Source organism: Schistocerca cancellata, chromosome 10 (assembly GCF_023864275.1).
Source record: "Schistocerca cancellata isolate TAMUIC-IGC-003103 chromosome 10, iqSchCanc2.1, whole genome shotgun sequence".
Lineage (NCBI taxonomy): Eukaryota > Metazoa > Arthropoda > Insecta > Orthoptera > Acrididae > Schistocerca > Schistocerca cancellata.
In genome coordinates, this window is record NC_064635.1 from 204,668,006 (window position 1) to 204,687,592 (window position 19,587).

The 19,587-nt window shown below is 44.0% G+C and overlaps 2 protein-coding genes across 6 annotated transcripts in view; both read left to right on the forward strand.

Moving 5' to 3' along the window:
- Positions 1 to 2,723, forward strand: part of LOC126106623 (zinc finger protein 112-like) — a 50,121-nt gene extending 47,398 nt beyond the window's left edge. For 4 of the 5 annotated variants that reach the window (XM_049912976.1, XM_049912975.1, XM_049912977.1 and 1 more), the window contains exon 7: positions 191 to 2,723. In XM_049912976.1, coding sequence (XP_049768933.1) covers positions 191 to 935 — 745 coding nt within the window. In that variant the 3' untranslated portion in view covers positions 936 to 2,723. The remainder of the gene's footprint in view (positions 1 to 190) is intronic. The other variant, XM_049912979.1, reaches the window with a different exon arrangement.
- A 15,520-nt stretch (positions 2,724 to 18,243) lies between these two features.
- LOC126106267 (proline-rich protein 36-like) lies at positions 18,244 to 18,903 on the forward strand. Its single transcript, XM_049912491.1, has one exon. The coding sequence runs from the start codon at positions 18,244 to 18,246 to the stop codon at positions 18,901 to 18,903; it is 660 nt and encodes a 219-aa protein (XP_049768448.1).
- The last annotated feature ends 684 nt before the right edge of the window (positions 18,904 to 19,587 follow it).

The window sequence follows — 19,587 nt, forward strand, 5'->3', positions numbered from 1 at the left end:
CAGGACTCAGCATATCTCAAAAGTTGTAGAATGAATCTCTCATTAGCAGAAAACTAAGTAACTCTAGAAGGAATATATAGACTTACAAACATTTAAAAATCCGCATGTAGAAGTCATACGAGAGTATTTTGCATCGATTTAGCAAAGGGTACAATATATTTTTGTGAGTTAGTTTGTATTTCTGTTCCAGATTACTTCAAAAAAAGAAGGACCACAAAACTGTCGAAGCCACTCCGAAAGCTGTCAGAAAGCGACGCAGGCGCAAATCGCATTACAGCAGACATCTTTCGGACAGGCCTTACCAGTGTAAAATTTGCCAGAAATGTTTCCGAAAGCCCGAACATTTACGCTGCCACGAATTGTTCCATTCAGATGAACGGCAGTTTTTGTGTGACACTTGTGGCAAAGGTTTTTTTACCAGCGGCGATCTTAAGAGGCACGGAGTAGTCCATACGGGAGAGAAACCTTACTCCTGTCCCATCTGTTCGAAGACTTTCACGCAGTTGTGCAACATGCAGTCACATCTCAGAAAACGATGCCAGATAAAAGGGTACGGCTGTGATCTGTGCAACAGGATGTTTGAGGATCAGGAGGCTCTCCAGAAACACAAGGCAAATCACGGTAAGGTGCCGTACCGCCACAACAAGCGGAGGAGACCGTTCTGCCGGGACTTGCCGCCATTCATTTGTGACATGTGCTCCATGTGTTTTTCTAACAAACGAAATTTAATATCCCACATCAAAGTGCACATGGGAGATCTCAAGGCCATGATCACATGTGAGATTTGTGGTAAGAACTGTGCTCGGAGGGAACGCTTGATCGTGCACATGCGAAGCCATACGGGAGAAAAACCTTTTTCGTGCAGTGTATGTGGGAGAGCATTTTCTCAGCAATGTAATTTAAAAAAGCATGAAGCTTTACATTTGCCTGACTAATAATTAGGAGACAAGGTTGATATACTGTTATGTATAAGGGCACATTTCAGTTGTAGGATAATGTAGTACATATATTGTAGCAAAACATAATCCTTTGCCCTGGTGAGAAATTAAACTGCCTTTTAATTATAATAAGACTGAATAAATGACCTAATAATAAACATTGTAATACTTTCATTAGCACCAAAATGCATGTCAGAATATTTGCAAATTTTAGTAGCTGTTCCTTTTTTGTGGCTCATGTTCATTAATGTAGAAGAAACCTATATTATTTATTTAACAATGAAAATAATCAATTATTGACAATTTAATGTAAATGGATAGGAAAAAAAAAATCCACTCGCCAAGGGAGGGCAGGAGAACACACGCGCAAAAAGGTTTAACTTTTACAAGCTTTCGGAGCCAGTGGCTCCTTCTTCTGGCAGAAGAGTTTAAGGGGGAAGGATGAGGGGTGAAGGAAAAGGTGTAGAGTTCAGAAAAGTCACCCAGAACCTTGGGTCAGGGAAGACTTACTGGATGGGATGAGAAGGCAAAAATCTCAAACCGTCCAGTATGTCTCCCCTGACATGAGGTTCTGGGTGGCTTTTTCTGAAATGTACCCTTTTCTTAAACCTGTCCAGTTCTTTTCCTTAACCCTTCTTCCTCCCCTTTCAACTCTTCTTCCATAAGAAGGAGCCACTGTCTCCGAAAGCTTGTAAAAGTTAAAACTTCTTGTGTGTGTGTTCTCCTGCCGCCACTTGCTGGCTATATTTATTGTTTTTTGGTATATGAATGAGGAATGGTAGTGAATTGAATTGTTTGTTTATGTACATTTTTATCTGTTGTTACAAAATCACCCACATAAAGTGTTTTTTTTTATTTATATTATGTCTTCTTGATATTATGCAAATTCCTTTGATGAATGGAATGTGCGTGGCAAGTGGGTACATTGACAGTAATCCCAGTGAGAAATGAGAGATAAGTAATCCCAGTAAAAAAGAAAGATATGAGAGGGAAGAGAGTGTGGTTGGTGATAATCACAGCAAACAAATTAGAATATAAGAAAATGCCACAGAAATAGTTTTTGAGGTCTACTGAGGTTTAACATTCAACGTGATAATCTTCTGTATCTTAACAAATGACCATTATACCCCTGGTTTCTTCTAAAACTTCTTCCCCACTTACTATTGCTTTGGAATTTAGACTTGCTTGAGAACCCCGTTAACAGCTTGTGTGTTCTCTTCACCAATACAGACATTAATCAGAATATGTTAACAATTCCTTGGTTCAATATACAAAATATCAATGGAAACCAGTGTTCATTTTTACATTCCTGGTGACGAGCACCCATTGTTCATATATCTACAGTTTAGAAGTCAGTGCATCTCCAAGGCAAGCCAGCGATTGATAAAATATTCATTTCTGTGTCCGAGCAGCTATCTCGTCTCGCGGTTCCACTGCAGCCATCAGCTTGTATAAAATGTTTCATCCCTCAATATAGCTAACCATATACAAAATAAAAATACCTCTACATGCAACATCATCTTTTATAACTTTTAGTTGTGAGTGTTATTTATTGATGAGAAGTCCGCCCCGGTAGCTGAGTGGTCAGTGTGATGGATTGTCAATCCTCGGGCCTGGGTTCGATTCCTGGCTGGGTAAGGGACTTTTTCTCTGCCCAGGGACTGGCTGTTGTGCTGTCCTCATCATCATCCTATCATCCTCGTCGACTGCAGGTCGCCGAAGTGGCGTCAAATTCAAAGACTGGCACCCGGCGAACGGCCTGCCCATTGGGGGGGGTGGGGGGGGGCTAGCCATACGATTAAATTAAAAAAATTGATGAGAAGACACAGATATACACATCACTCACGTGGAGTATTAAGTATCACCACATGTTCCCCAGTTACATGAATGATCTCACTGTAAATGTATCTACATGCTCGACATGATGTTTACAGTTTATATTGTTTGGAAGTCTTCAGCTGTGGGTAATAAGCTTCTTTTAATACATCTCCCTATCTGTACTTGCACATAACATAACCAATATGGTACGCGCATGTATGTTTTGGTAATAATCACCTTACATTTCTGCAAGTGATGATACATTAGAAAACTGATGACTATTATACAATAGTAAGAATAATGTGCTGTACATTTGTGTGTAGTATTGTCTTATCATGGCAAATATTTATGGTAATCTTTTGGTTTTGTTAATGAGGATGCCATACTAAATTTAAGTGATATTACAAACATCTGATTTTTAATACAAATTTCATTAACCCTTTCAGATGCAAAATAAATAAAATCATTTTTTAACCTTTTTTCATTTTATTAGGATGTAACTCATACAATATTATGGAAAAAGGTGAAAAAAAAATTTTTTTCCTGCAATATTTCAGCAGGTACAGGGTGGTTTCAAATGAAACCACTGCACACTAAATGTGGTGGCTTCAAATGAGACCACCACCATAAACTTCATTACTTTCTGTGATAGGGAACAAAACAGTTCCTTTCCCCTGATAAACACAAAGCAACTTAGCAGGAAGAACATGTCCACTTGCTTCTATGTGAATTATTTTTTGTGCTGCAGTGTACACATCGCCTCGATGTGCCACGTACTGGCAGATGTTTTGATTCTGTTGTGAATTTTTCCACTGGAACAACAGTTTTACACTTTTTGGTGCGCGGTTCAGATGATGTGCTTGGGCGACCAGGACTGTCTTTGGAAACACTGGATCCTACAATGCCAGCTACAACACACCACTGAAATTCCTTTAGCTTTTCTTTTTTCATTTGGCTTGGTTAGTTGAAACAATATAAATGCGTTTCCAATAGAAATATCAATCATATACCAAAACAGTTGAGCCACCAGCATCTAGATTTTCTGTCAATTGCATAGAAACTATTCATGATGACCGCTTTATCTACACATCCCATGTTCGAATTATAAGATGTCACTATCTGTGGCATCCTTTTCTTTCCTCCTGACTTCTTTCAAAATTACAGGTGAGTCAGTTGTCGATAGTAGAGGTCTGCATTATCTCCGATTTTTACCGGCGAGTGCCGCTCGCCCCTCTGGCTCTCGGGAGTATGCGGCCGAGCGTCCTCTTCCGCCGGCTGTGGGCAGCCGATCAATCGCCAGCGCTCGGCCGGTCGCCAGTGACCGGTGGACTCGGTGCCAGCGAGCGGCACTTCGTCACACTCCTTGAGATCAGAGGCCACCGCTTCACATTAACCACTCACTTATTTCTTTTACAAATGTCTTTCGTTGTTTACTTCCAGTTCTATGACCTAAATAATACACTTGTATATGTTAAATTTGATGTTTGTTAATATGTTGGAGACTGCTGGAGTTTTGCATTTGAGGTTATCATGTATTCCAATAATTGTAACGTTAAAAACTGTAATGTCTGTATTTAGTATTTTGTTCTGTTCGGTAGACAAACGGGAACACAGTAGTCTAATCATGGACTATGTGTAGCCTATCTCCAAACTCGGCCACGTATACGTTGTACTAATATTGAATGTAGGATTGGGAAGAAATGACGGAGTTAAAATTAATACTCATGAAATTTTGTTGCACAAACATTAATTTCTGAACAAATTATGACCTGTAATTAACGTTACAAGTGAATCGTGACTATACAATTCATTTTTTGTCATTGGTGCTCCCTGATACACAGGCGTCATTTGTGTTCCTGGAGCTATTCCTGCAGCTGGCAGTTTGAACTTCTTCCTGTGAAGTCAACGAAAGTGGAATCATACATTTATAGAGTTTGAGGAATGTTTCCTTCCTTGTGATTACGTGGTATGTTGTGAATACTTACGTAATTGTGATGGATCAATAAGAGATCATCCACCTTGTCTGATTCCAGGCACGATCTTTTGCTGGACAGCAGGTGGCTGGCCTGGCTAAAATTTCTCTCGCTGGCAGCACTAGTGGCAGGAATACAGAGAACTCTTCTGGCTACTACCGACAGCCTAGGAAATAACCCCACGTGCGTTTTCCACCACTGCAAAATTTGTCCTTCGGCACAGCTACAGTCAGATTTGGAGAGCGAAAGGTACATGTCGAGTTCATTGGTAGTAACTGTGTGTCCATCTTCGTCGTCCTCATCCGAACTCCAGTCCATCCTGGACTTTTTCATGGGAAGAACGTGGTCACTGTTTGCTTGAATGGACTCTAAACATGAATGAAAACATCCGTAAGATATTTCTGTCACCTTCAAATTTGTATACACCGTAGTTATAATTACTAGTTACTAAATGACTATATTTACGGTGACATTTTATATATATCGCACAAATTACATCAAAACGCATTGTGGAATGTTTAAGCTGTGAAACCTTTCCCAAATATCACATTGTAGGCATAATAAATGTTGATCTAACGAAAGATGGCAGATTAGACAAGCAAGCATTCGTTTAAAAATTGGTTTCAGTGAATGAACCTTACCATTGATGGGCAGTTCCGAGTACAATCGTCGGAACTTCAGCATACACGGCTTGCTTTTCGTCTGCTGTGAGTTTCTTCAAATGGCGCCATGATGGCCATAGAACCGTGGCAACGTAATGGATAGCCTCAATTTTTCACTTCTCTGTGATGAAGTATGTTGCTCTCCTTTTTATTTTCGCCATGAGCTGAAAAGGAAACCCAATATACATAATGGCACTCTGATAATTCAACAGTTGTATAAAGGATCGTAACCTATAGAAAGTGTTCTTACCTTGTTGTCACTGCCTATTGGTTCACAATGATGTAACAGACTCTTGTACCACGGCAGCGTACGTACCAGCGTTGTTATCTTTGCAGTTTCCAAATCCAAACTCGCTTCTTTAAAGGGGGTTAGAAAAGCGACAATGTCTCGTACGCACCCTTCTTGGAAGGTTTCTAAGAGTGTCGATTGCCCCCGGGATTCTAATAGATCTCGAATATCGTCGATTTGACTTATGACGGATTTGAGCCTTAACAGTATACTGTTCCAGTGAGTTACAGCTTCTTGCTTCACAGAGTGCCGCAGACGCCCCAAGTGACCCGATCTCTTCAAATAGCCTACTATAGCTCTTGCTGATAGTAGACAAAACAGGATTTCAGGGGCTTCGTCTTCCAAAAATGTCTCTTGAAATGTGTGACGAAGCGCAGTCATCAGGCGGTGATCAAAGCAAGGCAAATGGTCATAAGATTCCAGTGCCTTCTTCATATTAGCTCCTTGGTCGGTGACAAAGTAACATTTCATTTGATCATTCTTGTTAATTCCTAACTCGAGCATCTGCTCTTTGATTTCGTGCCATATGTTCTCTCCTGTATTAGGTACGTCCGGAAACTCGGTTGTTATCAAAACAAGCATTTCTAGCTGCCACTCGTCATTCACGTAATGCGACGTCACAGTCAAAAAATTTCTCCTCTTGTAGTTATCAGACCACAGATCAGCGTCTAAAGCGCACATTTTGTTCTTTAAGGCACATATTAGCTTGGGCGCCATTGTCACCTGCATTTTGTCTGCCTTTTCTTTAATATGCCCGGTACAGTGGTAGGGTGCGGAAGAACATCTATACTGACTTTGCCATAAGTGGCGCCAACATTGATGAGCTCCTGTGAATAATTCTTGAAGCCAATCTTACTACAGGTATTTAACGGTAGCAAATCTATTCCACTCATATTGACCAACCTATCAACAACAACTTTCTTTATGCTACTTGGTACTGCGAGTGACCGGTGGACTTCTGCTCCGCATTTACTTTTGCAGTGCCGAAGCATACCTGTTGTGCTTGACTGGTATGAAAGTATGGTATCACATGTGGTACATTGCACGAAACCAGCAGAAGCCTGCGTGACAGGATCCACTACAAGTGCAAACGATTTCCAAGCTTCACTTTTCGCCTTCTCTTCTGACATGTCTTTCTTCTTCAGGACTAATGAGCCGCTCCTAATTCTCTCCATAATACTTCTCTTCATTTCATGAATGGAGCGTTTACGACCTATACTTGGTTTATCCATAATGCTGTCTGCGCTGCTCAAAGCCAGGTCGTCAACTGCGTTTACACACGGTTTCTAATGCAATTCGTCACTGTAGAGTGCGCGGCGGTTGTACTGTCACCGGCCGAGATTGTGAGTACGCTCGAGCGCCTGGCAGTGCTCGACAGTCCAACCGATAACCGAGAGGTGGAGGACAACCAGCCACATGGTGCATTAGACGGTCACAGTCGTATCACAGCGTGGGCCTTTCCCAGCTTTGAGCAGCGGCACGAAATGGGAAATGCTCGAGCGGCTGTTTTCATCGAAATGCAGAGCTCTAGTTGATAATAACGTGACAACACGCTTATCTTTCCATATCATGCATGCAGTCCCATCCGAACAAACTGACCAGTCTCCTCTTTGCAACTCTTTGTCTGGTTTCAGAGGAGGAAGTCCTTTTCTGTGGGCTCTAATGGTACCACAGGCTAGGATACCATGAAGTTTTAGTGTCTGCAAAAGTGGAACACTAGTAAAGAAATTGTCAAAATATATGTGATATCCTTTACCTTCTAAGCTTTTACGCAAATCTCTTACAATCCTCTCTCCCAAACATTTCTGCACTGCACGATCTGATTTCCCAGTATATACCTCAAAATCGCAAATATACCCCGTTTGTCAGCTCTGACCCATATTTTGTACCCCCTCATCTTTATCAAGAGGTCTGTAATTCTTACCTTTTTGAGTCACATAAAGATTAGTCTGGAATACTATGTGTTCCAGCATATTGTCCCCAAATAGATATAAAAAGAAGTCAACTGGCAGCATACCTTCAAGTTCAGTTTTCCTTTGACATCAACTTCCTCTAAAAAAATCAACAGAATGCATCGTACTGTCATCCCTTGCCCATGTAAAATTCACAGACCTTATTAGTACCTTGTTATCTTCAGAACTGAAACTGTAATCACTGTCATTTTCTGAACAATTATCACTTTCACTTTCAGAAACAACATTAGACATCACTGGTCTTGTCACTTGTGAATCAAGATCACTGTCTTCAGCCAAAATATCACTTCCATTATCACTGGTACTGTCAATCTCGGAGTCCACATCAGAAGGAATTTCTTCTAAAAGACACGCCAGAACTTCCTAGTCCTTTAATTTGCGAGAAAACATTTCATGAAACTGAAATTTTTAAAAAAATGATAAGCTTCTAATACTACCCCTGCAGCCGCAGTGGTTTCAAATGAAACCATCAGAGTAAATACAGAAAAACTACATGATTTTCATTATTGTTGCAATACATGTAGTATTTACTTATATAAGAAGAGTGTGCTCCCTGCCGCCGTTGGATAAGCAGCTGCAGCAGTAAGTCGTATACCCCTAGATTACTTATTTGTTACATAGTTTAATTCATAAATTTCGGGTGTATTATAGTATTTGAGAGTTGTAGCATCACACTTTAGTATCTGAATAGTGTAAATTTGCGTAGTCGTCTGTCTTCTGTTTTTGTTTTGAACGTCCAGTGTCGGTTGGTCACAGCCAGTGTGCTCCCTGCCACCGTTGGGGAAGCAGCTGCAGCAGCAAGTCGTATACCCCTAGCTTACTTATTTGTTACATAGTTTAATTCTTAATTTCTTTGCATGTTTTTGGGTACTTGCATTGTTTAATTCATAAATTTCGGGCGTATTATAGTATTTGAGAGTTGTAGCATCACACTTTAGTGTTTACTTCATAGATTCTTACTTAAATTGCATGTGAGTTTCGTATAGGAGGTGTAATTTCGAGTTTTAATTACTGCAATCGTAAATTCAGGCAGATTGTAGCGCAGTCATTAGGCATTTGTACGGGTTAGTTAATACATTTTTTGCGTGTTCCCCTTGCGTTATCTAGGCACGGACTCGTGTTTCAGTAACTGTTGTTCGACATCGATTATAATGGACAGGGACTGTGATTGCTGTGTTTGGATGAGGGCTGAGTTGGCATCCCTTCGCTCACAGCTGCAAGCGGCGCTGACTTCGGTCGCGCAGCTTGAGGCTGTTGCCAATGGGCACGACTGTGGGGAGCCGGACTTGGGTATCACGGGGATGTCAACCTCATCCCGTCTGTCCCCAGATCGGTCTGCCACTGTGGTTGCCCCGGTTGCTGCCTGCAGTGGGGCAGAGCCCTTGCCTGTGGTTGATTGGGAGGTCGTTCCAAGGCGTGGCAGGCAGCGAAAGGTGTCCTCAGAGACTGTTGGCAGAGCCTCCCCGGTGTGTCTGACAAACAGGTTTCAGGCACTGTCTCTGGCTGAGCCAGATGCAGCTGCCTGCCCTGTTTCAGAGGATGATTCTCAGCCTTCAAGGTCCGGGCAATCACAGAGGGTGGGCTTATTGGTAGTTGGGAGCTCCAATGTTAGGTGCGTAATGGGGCCCCTTAGGGATATGGTGGCTAAGGGGGGGAAGAAATCCAGTGTGCACTCCGGGTGGAGTCATTCCTGATGTGGAAAGGGTCCTTCTGGATGCCATGAAGAGCACAGGGTGCAGCCACCTGCAGGTGGAGGCACATGTCGGCACTAATGACATGTGTCGCTTTGGATCTGAGGAAATTCTCTCTGGATTCCAGCGGCTATCTGATTTGGTGAAGGCTGCCGGACTTGCTTACGAGATGAAGGCAGAGCTCACCATCTGCAGCATCGTTGACAGAACCGACTGCGGACCTTTGGTGCAGAGCCGGGTGGAGGGTCTGAATCAGAGGCTCAGACAGTTTTGCGACCGTGTTGGCTGCAGATTCCTTGACTTGCGCCATAAGGTGGTGGGGTTTCGGGTTCCGCTGAATAGGTCAGGAGTTCACTACACTCAGCTGGCGGCTACACGGGTAGCGGAGGCCGTGTGGCATGGACTGGGCGGTTTTTTAGGTTAGAAAGCCTCGGGAAAGTACGGGGTGGGCTGCAATATCAAAGGGTTATAGTTGGTGGGGACTTCAACCTTCTCCCAGTATGTTGGCAAAAATACTTGTTCAAAACCGGTGGTAGGCAGAAAACATCTTCGGAGATTGTCCTAAATGCTTTCTCCGAAAAATATTTCGAGCAGTTAGTCCACGAACCCATGCGAATTGTAAATGGTTGCGAAAACACACTTGACCTCTTAGCCACAAACAATCCAGAGCTGATAGAGAGCATCATGACTGACAGGGATTAGTGATCACAAGGTCGTTGTAGCTAGGCTCAATACCGTTTCTTCCAAATCCACCAGAAACAAACGCAAAATAATTTTATTTAAAAAAGCAGATAAAGTGTCACTAGAAGCCTTCCTAAGAGACAATCTCCATTCCTTCTGAACTAACTATGCAAATGTAGACGAGATGTGGCTCAAATTCAAAGATATAGTAGCAACAGCAATTGAGAGATTCATACCTCATAAACTGGTAAGAGATGGAACTGATCCCCCGTGGTACATAAAACAGGTCCAAACGCTGTTGCAGAGGCAACGGAAAAAGCATGCGAAGTTCAGATGAACGCGAAATCCCGAAGATTGGCTAAAATTTACAGATGCGCGAAATTTGGCACGGACTTCAATGCGAGATGCCTTTAATAGGTTCCACAACGAAACATTGTCTCGAAATTTGGTAGAAAATCCGAAGAAATTCTGGTCGTATGTAAAGTACACAAGCGGCAAGACGCAGTCAATACCTTCACTGCGCATTGCTGATGGTACTGTTGCCGACGACTGTGCCGCTAAAGCGGGGTTATTGAACGCAGTTTTCCGAAATTCCTTCACCAGGGAAGACGAATGGAATATTCCAGAATTTGAAACACAAACAGCTGCTAGCATGAGTTTCTCAGAAGTAGATACATTAGGGGTTGCGAAGCAACTCAAATCGCTTGATACGGGCAAGTCTTCAGGTCCAGATTGTATACCGATTAGGTTCCTTTCAGATTACGCTGATACAATAGCTGCCTACTTAGCAATCATATACAACCACTCGCTCACCAATAGATCTGTACCTACAGATTGGAAAATTGCGCAGGTCGCACCAGTGTTTAAGAAGGGTAGTAGGGGTAATCCATCGAACTACAGACCTATATCATTGACGTCGGTTTGCAGTAGAGTTTTGGAGCATATACTGTATTCGAACATTAGGAATCACCTCGAAGGGAACGACCTATTGATACGTAATCAGCATGGTTTCAGAAAACATCGTTCTTGTGCAACGCAGCTAGCTCTTTATTCACACGAAGTAGTGGCCGCTATCGACAGGGGATCTCAAGTTGATTCCGTATTTCTAGATTTCCAGAAAGCTTTTGACACCGTTCCTCACAAGCGACTTCTAATCAAGCTGCGGGCCTATGGGGTATCGTCTCAGTTGTGCAACTGGATTTGTGATTTCCTGTCGGGAAGGTCGCAGTTCGTAGTAATAGACGGAAAATCATCGAGTAAAACTGAAGTGATATCAGGTGTTCCCCAGGGAAGCGTCCTGGGACCTCTGCTGTTCCTGATCTATATAAATGACCTGGGTGACAATCTGAGCAGTTCTCTTAGGTTGTTCGCAGATGATGCTGTAATTTACTGTCTAGTAAGGTCATCCGAAGATCAGTATCAGTTGCAAAGTGATTTAGAAAAGATTGCTGTATGGTGTGGGCAGGTGGCAGTTGACACTAAATAACAAAAAATGTGAGGTGATCCGCATGAGTTCCAAAAGAAATCCATTGGAATTCGATTACTCGATAAATAGTACAATTCTCAAGGCTGTCAATTCAACTAAGTACCTGGGTATTAAAATTACGAACAACTTCAGTTGGAAAGACCACATAGATAATATTGTGGGGAAGGCGAGCCAAAGGTTGCGTTTCATTGGCAGGACACTTAGAAGATCCAAGAAGTCCACTAAAGAGACAGCTTACAATACACTCGTTCGCTCTCTGTTCGAATATTGCTGCGCGGTGTGGGAGTGACGGAGGACATTGAAAGGGTGCAAAAAAGGGGAGCTTGTTTTGTATTATCACGTAATAGGGGAGAGAGTGTGGCAGATATGATACGCGAATTGGGGTGGAAGTCATTAAAGCAAAGACGTTTTTCGTCGCGGCGAGATCTATTTACGAAATTTCAGTCACCAACTTTCTCTTCCGAATGCGAAAATATTTTGTTGAGCCCAACCTACACAGGTAGGAATGATCATCAAAATAAAATAAGAGAAATCAGAGCTCGAACAGAAAGGTTTAGGTGTTTGTTTTTCCCGCGCGCTGTTCGGGAGTGGAATGGTAGAGAGATTGTGGTTCGATGAACCCTCTGCCAAGCACTTAAGTGTGAATTGCAGAGTAGTCATGTAGATGAAGAAAACATTATGAATTTGTTCCATGTTTGAAACTTGTATTTCAAAGACAAATTCAATCACAAATCAAGAAAAAGAGAACCAGCACACTACAAACAATAGAAGCACTTATACTTGAATCGCTAACTGCAACCACGTGAGAAATATTGACAGTTCAAATTTTCATCGCTAGATGGCAGCATCATCTATGTCCAGAAGTGTGGTTACCAACGTAGCCACTGTGCTCTTGCCACAAAATCAAAATATCATGTGTGGCTTCAAATGAAACCATATCGTCACAAAGGGTTAAACAAAACAGACAGTACAAACTTGTTAAGGCTTTCGTGGCCACTTGTTGACGAACTGCCTATTGGCTTCTGTCTCGGGTACTTCGGCCGACGTTCATCTAATGATTTTTCTGACGTTTCGCCAGCATGAGTGGCTGGCATTGGTCAAAGCTTCACCCTCCATTGCCGGTGGTGAACTGGAGGCGAGCTCACGGGCGCAGACTATATGTACCTGGCGTGCCAACGTTCGAGGGCTTCTCCGCGGTCATGACCGTGGAGAAGCCCTCGGACGTTGGCGCGCCAGGTACATACAGTTCGAAAACAGATAGTGCTTCCATGCTATAGTTGTAATAGATAACATACGAAACATTGATCTCTCATAAATAAAGTAACAAGCTCCAGCAACCCCTTCATTTCATTATGATTTTTGTTTTTGCCTTAAATTTAATCATGATGAAATTGCATTCTTAGGACAGAAATCTTAAAATTTTCCTGTAACTTCTATAATTTCTTTGTCATTTTGATCACTTCTGTTACACAATTTCAGACACTAACACTGATAAGTGAGCCCATACACACAGTAACCCTGAATGCAACACCTGGATATGTGCCACAGTGCCAAGCTGTTGGTGCACTACACTTCAAATAGTTCACCAACAGCAGCTGGCCGAGCCGGTCACCAGAGACCACCTGTGGTGGCTCACAAGACTAATGCACATGCAGAGCACTCCTCTACATAAAGACAGAACAGCTGGCATTCCCTCTCACATTGTGTTCTACTGCTTATTGTACTATTCCTACATCTGCCGTTTACTTGAGTGTGTATAAATAAACTTTTGTTCTCAGTGGCCCCACTATTTGTGCGTCTAGCATTATGACACAATTGGCAAAAGTGTGGTGTTCACTCCCATGTGCTCAGTCTTATTTGGTTTTTCCATTAGTTCTCATATCCATGGAGGCAGTGCTCAGATCTCTTCTCAAACGTCAGCAGGCTCTTACAGTTGCTATCACAAATTTGTTGGCCATAATGACAGGCTTCTATGTTGTTGGTTTGTCCATCACCTTTTCCACATTACTGTGATGCAGCTGGAGACTGGGAAGCTTACGAGAAGTGGCTTCGGCAGCTCGGTTGAACAAACTTCACAGTATCAGACACAATTGTCAGTTTGTTTCCATTGTGATTCCTATGCTGATGTCCACAGCTCGTGCTCTCGTGGTCGTGTTCTCACTTCCCAAGCACAGGATTCCAGGTTTGATTCCCGGCAGGGTCAGCAATTTTCACCTGCCTCGAGATGAATGAGTGTTCGTGTTGTCCTCATCATTTCATCATCATTCATAAAAGGGGCGAGATTGGACTGAGCAAAGGTTGGGAATTTGTACAGGTGCTGATAACTGTGCAGTTGAGTGCCCCACAAACTGAACATCATCATCACCTTATGCTCATTCTGTGGTCTGTGACACCGTTATTTAGTTGGCTTCTGACAGGGAGGTGCATCAGCGTGCTCTACAGTGCGAGAATCCATCTCCGGCTGAAGCGTTAAATATTGCTCAGTCTTTCAAGGTCTCCCATTCTTGTCATACATTGACAACATAATGACTTTTATGTTGTTACGCTGAAGGCTGTTGGGAGGCATCAAGGGCACTCCAAAGTAGGTGATCAGAGACACAATACAGAGAGCAGGCAAAACTGGTAGCGGTTAGCTTACCGGAGATAAATAATGACACTAGAGCCCTGAAAATTGCAGACGCTCTGGGCAGCTGCCTCAGGGGAGAAGTTTCACTTTGGGGAATTAACTGGTAACTCCATGCACTGCCTAGACGATGTTCTAAGGCATCACTGTAGAAGATGGCCACAAAAAGCACATCTTAGCAGAGGCAGCAATCCCGATACTTGCTCCCGAGAACTGCAACACCAGTGGGTTTACACAGGGTAGAGTGCTACTACAGCGGCCCCCACGCACAGGACAGAGGCCAGGGCCAAGTGACACGAGTCGCTGTTGTTGCTGACCGTAGTAGCAGGCAGTGATGTTCAGTTTTCAGCTGAATGCTGTTGATACCAAACTTGGAGTTTGTTTATGTAAAATCCAGAAGCATCCCTGTTCACCAAGCATGAGCAGGGGAGGAATCTAAATGTGGCTGGCCACAGGTACCCTGGAGGTGCAGAGCGAATCACCATATTGGCTGAAGCTAAGTAAGTGCCGGTGGATTGGTGGGTCGACTATATGGAGGGAGAAATGGTGCACCACCATGATTCTTTAAAAACCCACGTTTTTGTGTCCAGATGGAGTTCTCAGACAGATCGCTGGGGCAGCTGCACCGTGTCGCTTGTGGCTAGCCTCGGTAAGCTCCGACATGTCTGTTTTTCTCACTTGGAATGCTGCTCTCAAGTTTGCATATAACGTACTGCTAGTGTTCGCTACTTGACACTGACTTCAGTTGTGCAACCAGTTGCTGCCTTTGCTTTTTCTAATGTTCAGAATTACACTTCAGTCTATTAGTTAGTCTGATCACAAATAAATATTGTTAATCAGATCCCCGAATTCTACAAGTCTCCTCATGCAAGCATCCTGTCGAGTTCCAGAATCTGCATCTCTCGTCGGATCTCTGCGACAGTGTTTGGTACTGATAAGTCATCGAACTGCTTTCACTGAGAATTTGTCTTTCTACATTTGCTCCTCGTTGCTCGGAAATTGCAGACTGACCTCGGCCTCCAGTCTTTCCTGTATCCTGTGTCGGGACACGACATGCTGCTGGTGATCAGGTTTGGTGTGGCATCGCCATGGGGGGTCCTGTTTCTTGTTGTCGGGTGTCAGTTAGTTCTCAGTGGGCGCATGACGTGGTAACCCTACAAACACGGCCTGCGCTCTGCACTTGACAGCGATGTGGCCAACAACCACAGCAGCAGAGCACTCCCATCGTACCCATACTGTTTCGTGCAACATGGCAGGGCTAAACACTGAGTGACTTGCAATGACTGTAGGGAAAAAGGATGTATAGCATCTGCGTGTAGTTCCCACACCTCTCTTGCAGATATGTATGTGGACATTGTGTGTCTCCAGTGCTTACAAATCATAATAAACTGTTTATTGAAGTGCTAGTGGGCAAAGATCTCCAGCTACAAGTGGACACGGGTGCAGCTGTGACGTTGCTGAACTCACAAACTTTGTCTCTCCAATGTCTCCATTTACTTGACATTTGGTGAGGTACAACAAACACCATATTCCACTTTGGGGCAGTTTATGGCTCCCACTGGATATAAATCTATGTTTCATTCCTTGACTTTTCTGGTAGTGGATGAGCTGATACTGACAATTTGTTCAGTCCGGATGCTTTCAGTGCCTTTAGTATTTCCAATGCGGATGCAGTGAACCTCATTTCCAACCAGGTCCGTTACCAGCAGTTAAATTCTGTGTTCTAAGTTCTCATCCTTTTTTTTTTTTTTTTCCCCGGATGGACTAGGTTGTGCCACTAATTTTATGGCCCACATGACTGTAAAACCTATAGTGCAATGACGTTTTTATTGAGCACATCCTGTTCCAGGGGCCTCGAGTGATCAAGTGAAATCGGGATTGGACAGGCTGATGTCATTGAGTGTCATGCAGTCTATTACATCAAGTGAGTAGTCTATCCCCCTTGTGGTTGTTAAAAAGGCAGTTGGTCATCTTTGCTTTTGTGACAACTTTAAAGTTTCCACACACACTCAGTCTATAACTGACACCTACCCTTTGCCCTGCCAGGACAAGTTATAGGCCAAACTCACCAGGGGCCAGTTTTGTCTGAAATTGATTTATATGTGTATGAGGATTCTTTGTGTTTAACACACCTTTCAGGTTGTACCAATAACAATGCCTCCCCACCTGTTTGGCTAGCACCCCTGCAGTTTTTCAATGCTTTTTGGAACAACTGACAATTTCCATTCCGAGGCGCATCAACTGTGTCAATGACATCATAATGTTGGGTGCATCCGAGGAAGAGCAGTTATGTATCTTAAGCTCCTTCTTCACAGTTTTACATACTACAGGGTTGAAGTGCAACTTGGACAGGTCACACTTTTCAGCCACCCAGTGTGTATTCGGGGTTTGAGGTTTCTCAGGACAGTGTAAAGCTTTTATGTCATCACGTGCCAATGTCATAGCTCTGCCTGTCTTTTCCAATATCAAAGAACTCCAGGCATTTTTGGTCAAAATTACCTATTATCACACATTCATTCTGGATGCAACCACATTGGTCCATCCTCTCCACGAATTGCTCAACAAGGACATTCCTTTTCAGTGGATGCCAGCTTCCAAGTGTGTGTTCTTGCTTTTGAAATCTAAATTACATTCTGTCCTGTGTTTGACTACCTACCACCTGCTCTTGGCCACAGACGCTTCTAAGTATGGCCTCAAGGGCATTCTTGCATATCGTTACAAGGATGGCTCTGAACGTCCCATAGCTTTCACATCAAAAGTGCTGAACAGCACTACTCCCAAGCTGAAAAGGAAGTGCTTCCTACTGCCTACACCCTCAATAAGTATCATGTATTCTTGTATGGGTCTGCATTACACCGCAGATGCCAAGCCTTTGGTTTCGTTGTTTAACCCTTCTGTTTTGTTGCCTGACAAAGAAGCACATCACCTCCAGCACTGAGCCCTGTTTCTGTTGCTACAATTATGAAATAAATTTTCATTCTACTGCACAGTGTGCCAATGCTGAAGAGCTGTCCTGACTTCCAACGGGGCCTACTTTTGATCAGGATGAGGTCCTTTGTTTTCACATAGATGTTGAGGTGCAACATACAAGAAATGTTTCCTATTACAGGCTCCCAGGTTGCAGCTGCTGTTGCTGCCGACTTTGTGTTGCACTGAGTTGTTTATGTCATTCAGTACGGTTCACCGGACAGGCATCTGGGCTGGGCTTCTAATCCTTTACGTAACTATTTTGCCCTCCATCACCATCTTTCGGTGTTTGATGGGGTTGTTCTCTTAGCTATGGACGGGGCATCACCCGTGGTTGTGATCCTGGCCACTCTACAGTGGGATGTGCTTCAGCTCCTACATCTGGGAGACTGGGGAGGTCTCTAGTAGCAAGGCAACAGCCCGGCATCGACGGTACCGTTGTACATCTTGTTGCGACCAGCTTTCAGTGTGCTAAACGGCAGGTGGTGCTACGGGTGAAGCACTTTCCGTGGTCTGCACTACAGCATTTGTGGGAATGTGTACATGTTGAATTCATGGAACTGTTCCTAAATTCCTATTTGTTGTTGAGTTGATGCTTTCTCTAAATTTCCATATGTTATTCACTGTCCTTCCACGTCAGCCACGGCTTCATTTCAGGCCATCTCGAATGTTTTTTTCTGTAGAAGGATTGCCTTATATGTTTGTGATGGATAATGGCAAAAGTCTGTGTCTCAGACCTTCCACAATTTCTGTGCATGTCAAGGCATTTACCATGTGACTGCTCCTGCATTCCACCCCAATCTAATGATGAGGCATAATGGCTTGCCTGAATGTTGAAAGTTCAAAGGAAGAAGTACATCGTGGACTCTTTCACAGACAAGGCATTGACACGCTTCTCGAGTTACCACAGCTTTACGCCAGCAAGGGACCTTTACGCCAGCAGGGGAGTGGAGTCCATCGGATATGCTCCACGGTCACCAGCCGCATACCCTCCTGCGTTTGATTGTGCCACCACACCGACATCCGTCGATGCGACCCTCGTTGCAGTTTGCTCCCGTCTCCACGGTCTGGGCCGGGGATTTGGCTGCTGACTGATGTGGATTCCGGCCACGGACAACAGCTGCTGTGGCCACTGCCTCTGTATGGTGTGCACCAGTGAGGGGCCGGTGGTGTGCCACTACAATCAGCTGCATCCCCACGCCACGGTACGGGCTGCGGGTCCACTTCCACTGCCACCTTCACCTCCTCCCTCAGTGCCTGACCCAGTTTCACGGGGCATTCTTACTGCAGGGCCTGACCCGCCCTCCTCGAGGATGTCGCTGCCTCTCGCCTCTCCGCTGGGGTCTGGCGCCCCAAAGTATGCCGCTGACATTTCCCGTAATGCTTCACTGCCACCTGCGCTTACGTTGCCAGGTGTGCCAGTGCCATCGGGTCCTCCACCACTGGTGGCACTGGCTTCCCTGCCAGAGTGCCCGGCATCTTCTCCGTCAGACCAGTTCTGCCGTGACGAGATACTGCCAGTGCCCTTATCGCCGGTCCTCCCTTACAGTAGTTCGTGGAGAGGGCTGAGGTGTCTGCACGCACAGTACCTCCACTCTTACTCACCAGTTCCGACCCAGAGTCTCTTTCGGCTGCCACCGTCGTCACCTGTGGCGCCCATCGAAGAGGCTGTAGATGTGCGTCAGACACCCCAACACGGCACCAGAGTAGGGCCCTTTCCCAAAGAGGGGATGGGCGATATAATCCTGTGCGTAACAACTGGATTTGTGCTACAGCTCAGGCCACCAGCACACTACACTTGAAGTAGTCTGCCAGTGGTAGATGCACGGGCCGGCCACCACAGGCCACCTGCCGTGGATCACGAGACTAGGGTGCACGGCAACACATCCTCCAGCTCCCTATTGGAGCCCTCCTCTATATAAAGACAGCGCAGCCGGTACTCGCCCTCAGATTGTGTTCTACTGCTTATTGTACTAGTTTCTATGTTTTTTGTTTACTTGAATGTGGATAAATAAACTTTTGTTCGTAGTGTTCACACTATTGGTTGTGTCTAGCATTACAACACTACTGCCCACTTCGTAAATTTGACTTGATTTTGTAGTCACTTAATCGACATCATGTACCCTCTCAACCCGTGAAGTTTTGTTTCCTTTCCTCCTCCCTTTCTTGGTGCTTCAGGTTTTTGTCAGGCAGTGTATTTAGATACACCACTTTGTTAAAAACCTATGTGTTGTTACTTTTTTTTAATTTTATACACTGTTACTATTACCTTGTAAAAATAAAAATTAACCACTCATTTCTATCTTCCTTCAGTCCTGTAGGTACATACCCATACCATTGTGGCTAGGGAACAATGCCATGTTATTGTTTCATTGATTTGTTGTATATTAAAACGTGTTAGCGTGCCATAAATATTATTTTAGCAATCATGTAAGCACATCATAATTGTTATTTTAATGGCCATGTTAGCATAGCGTAACGACTAT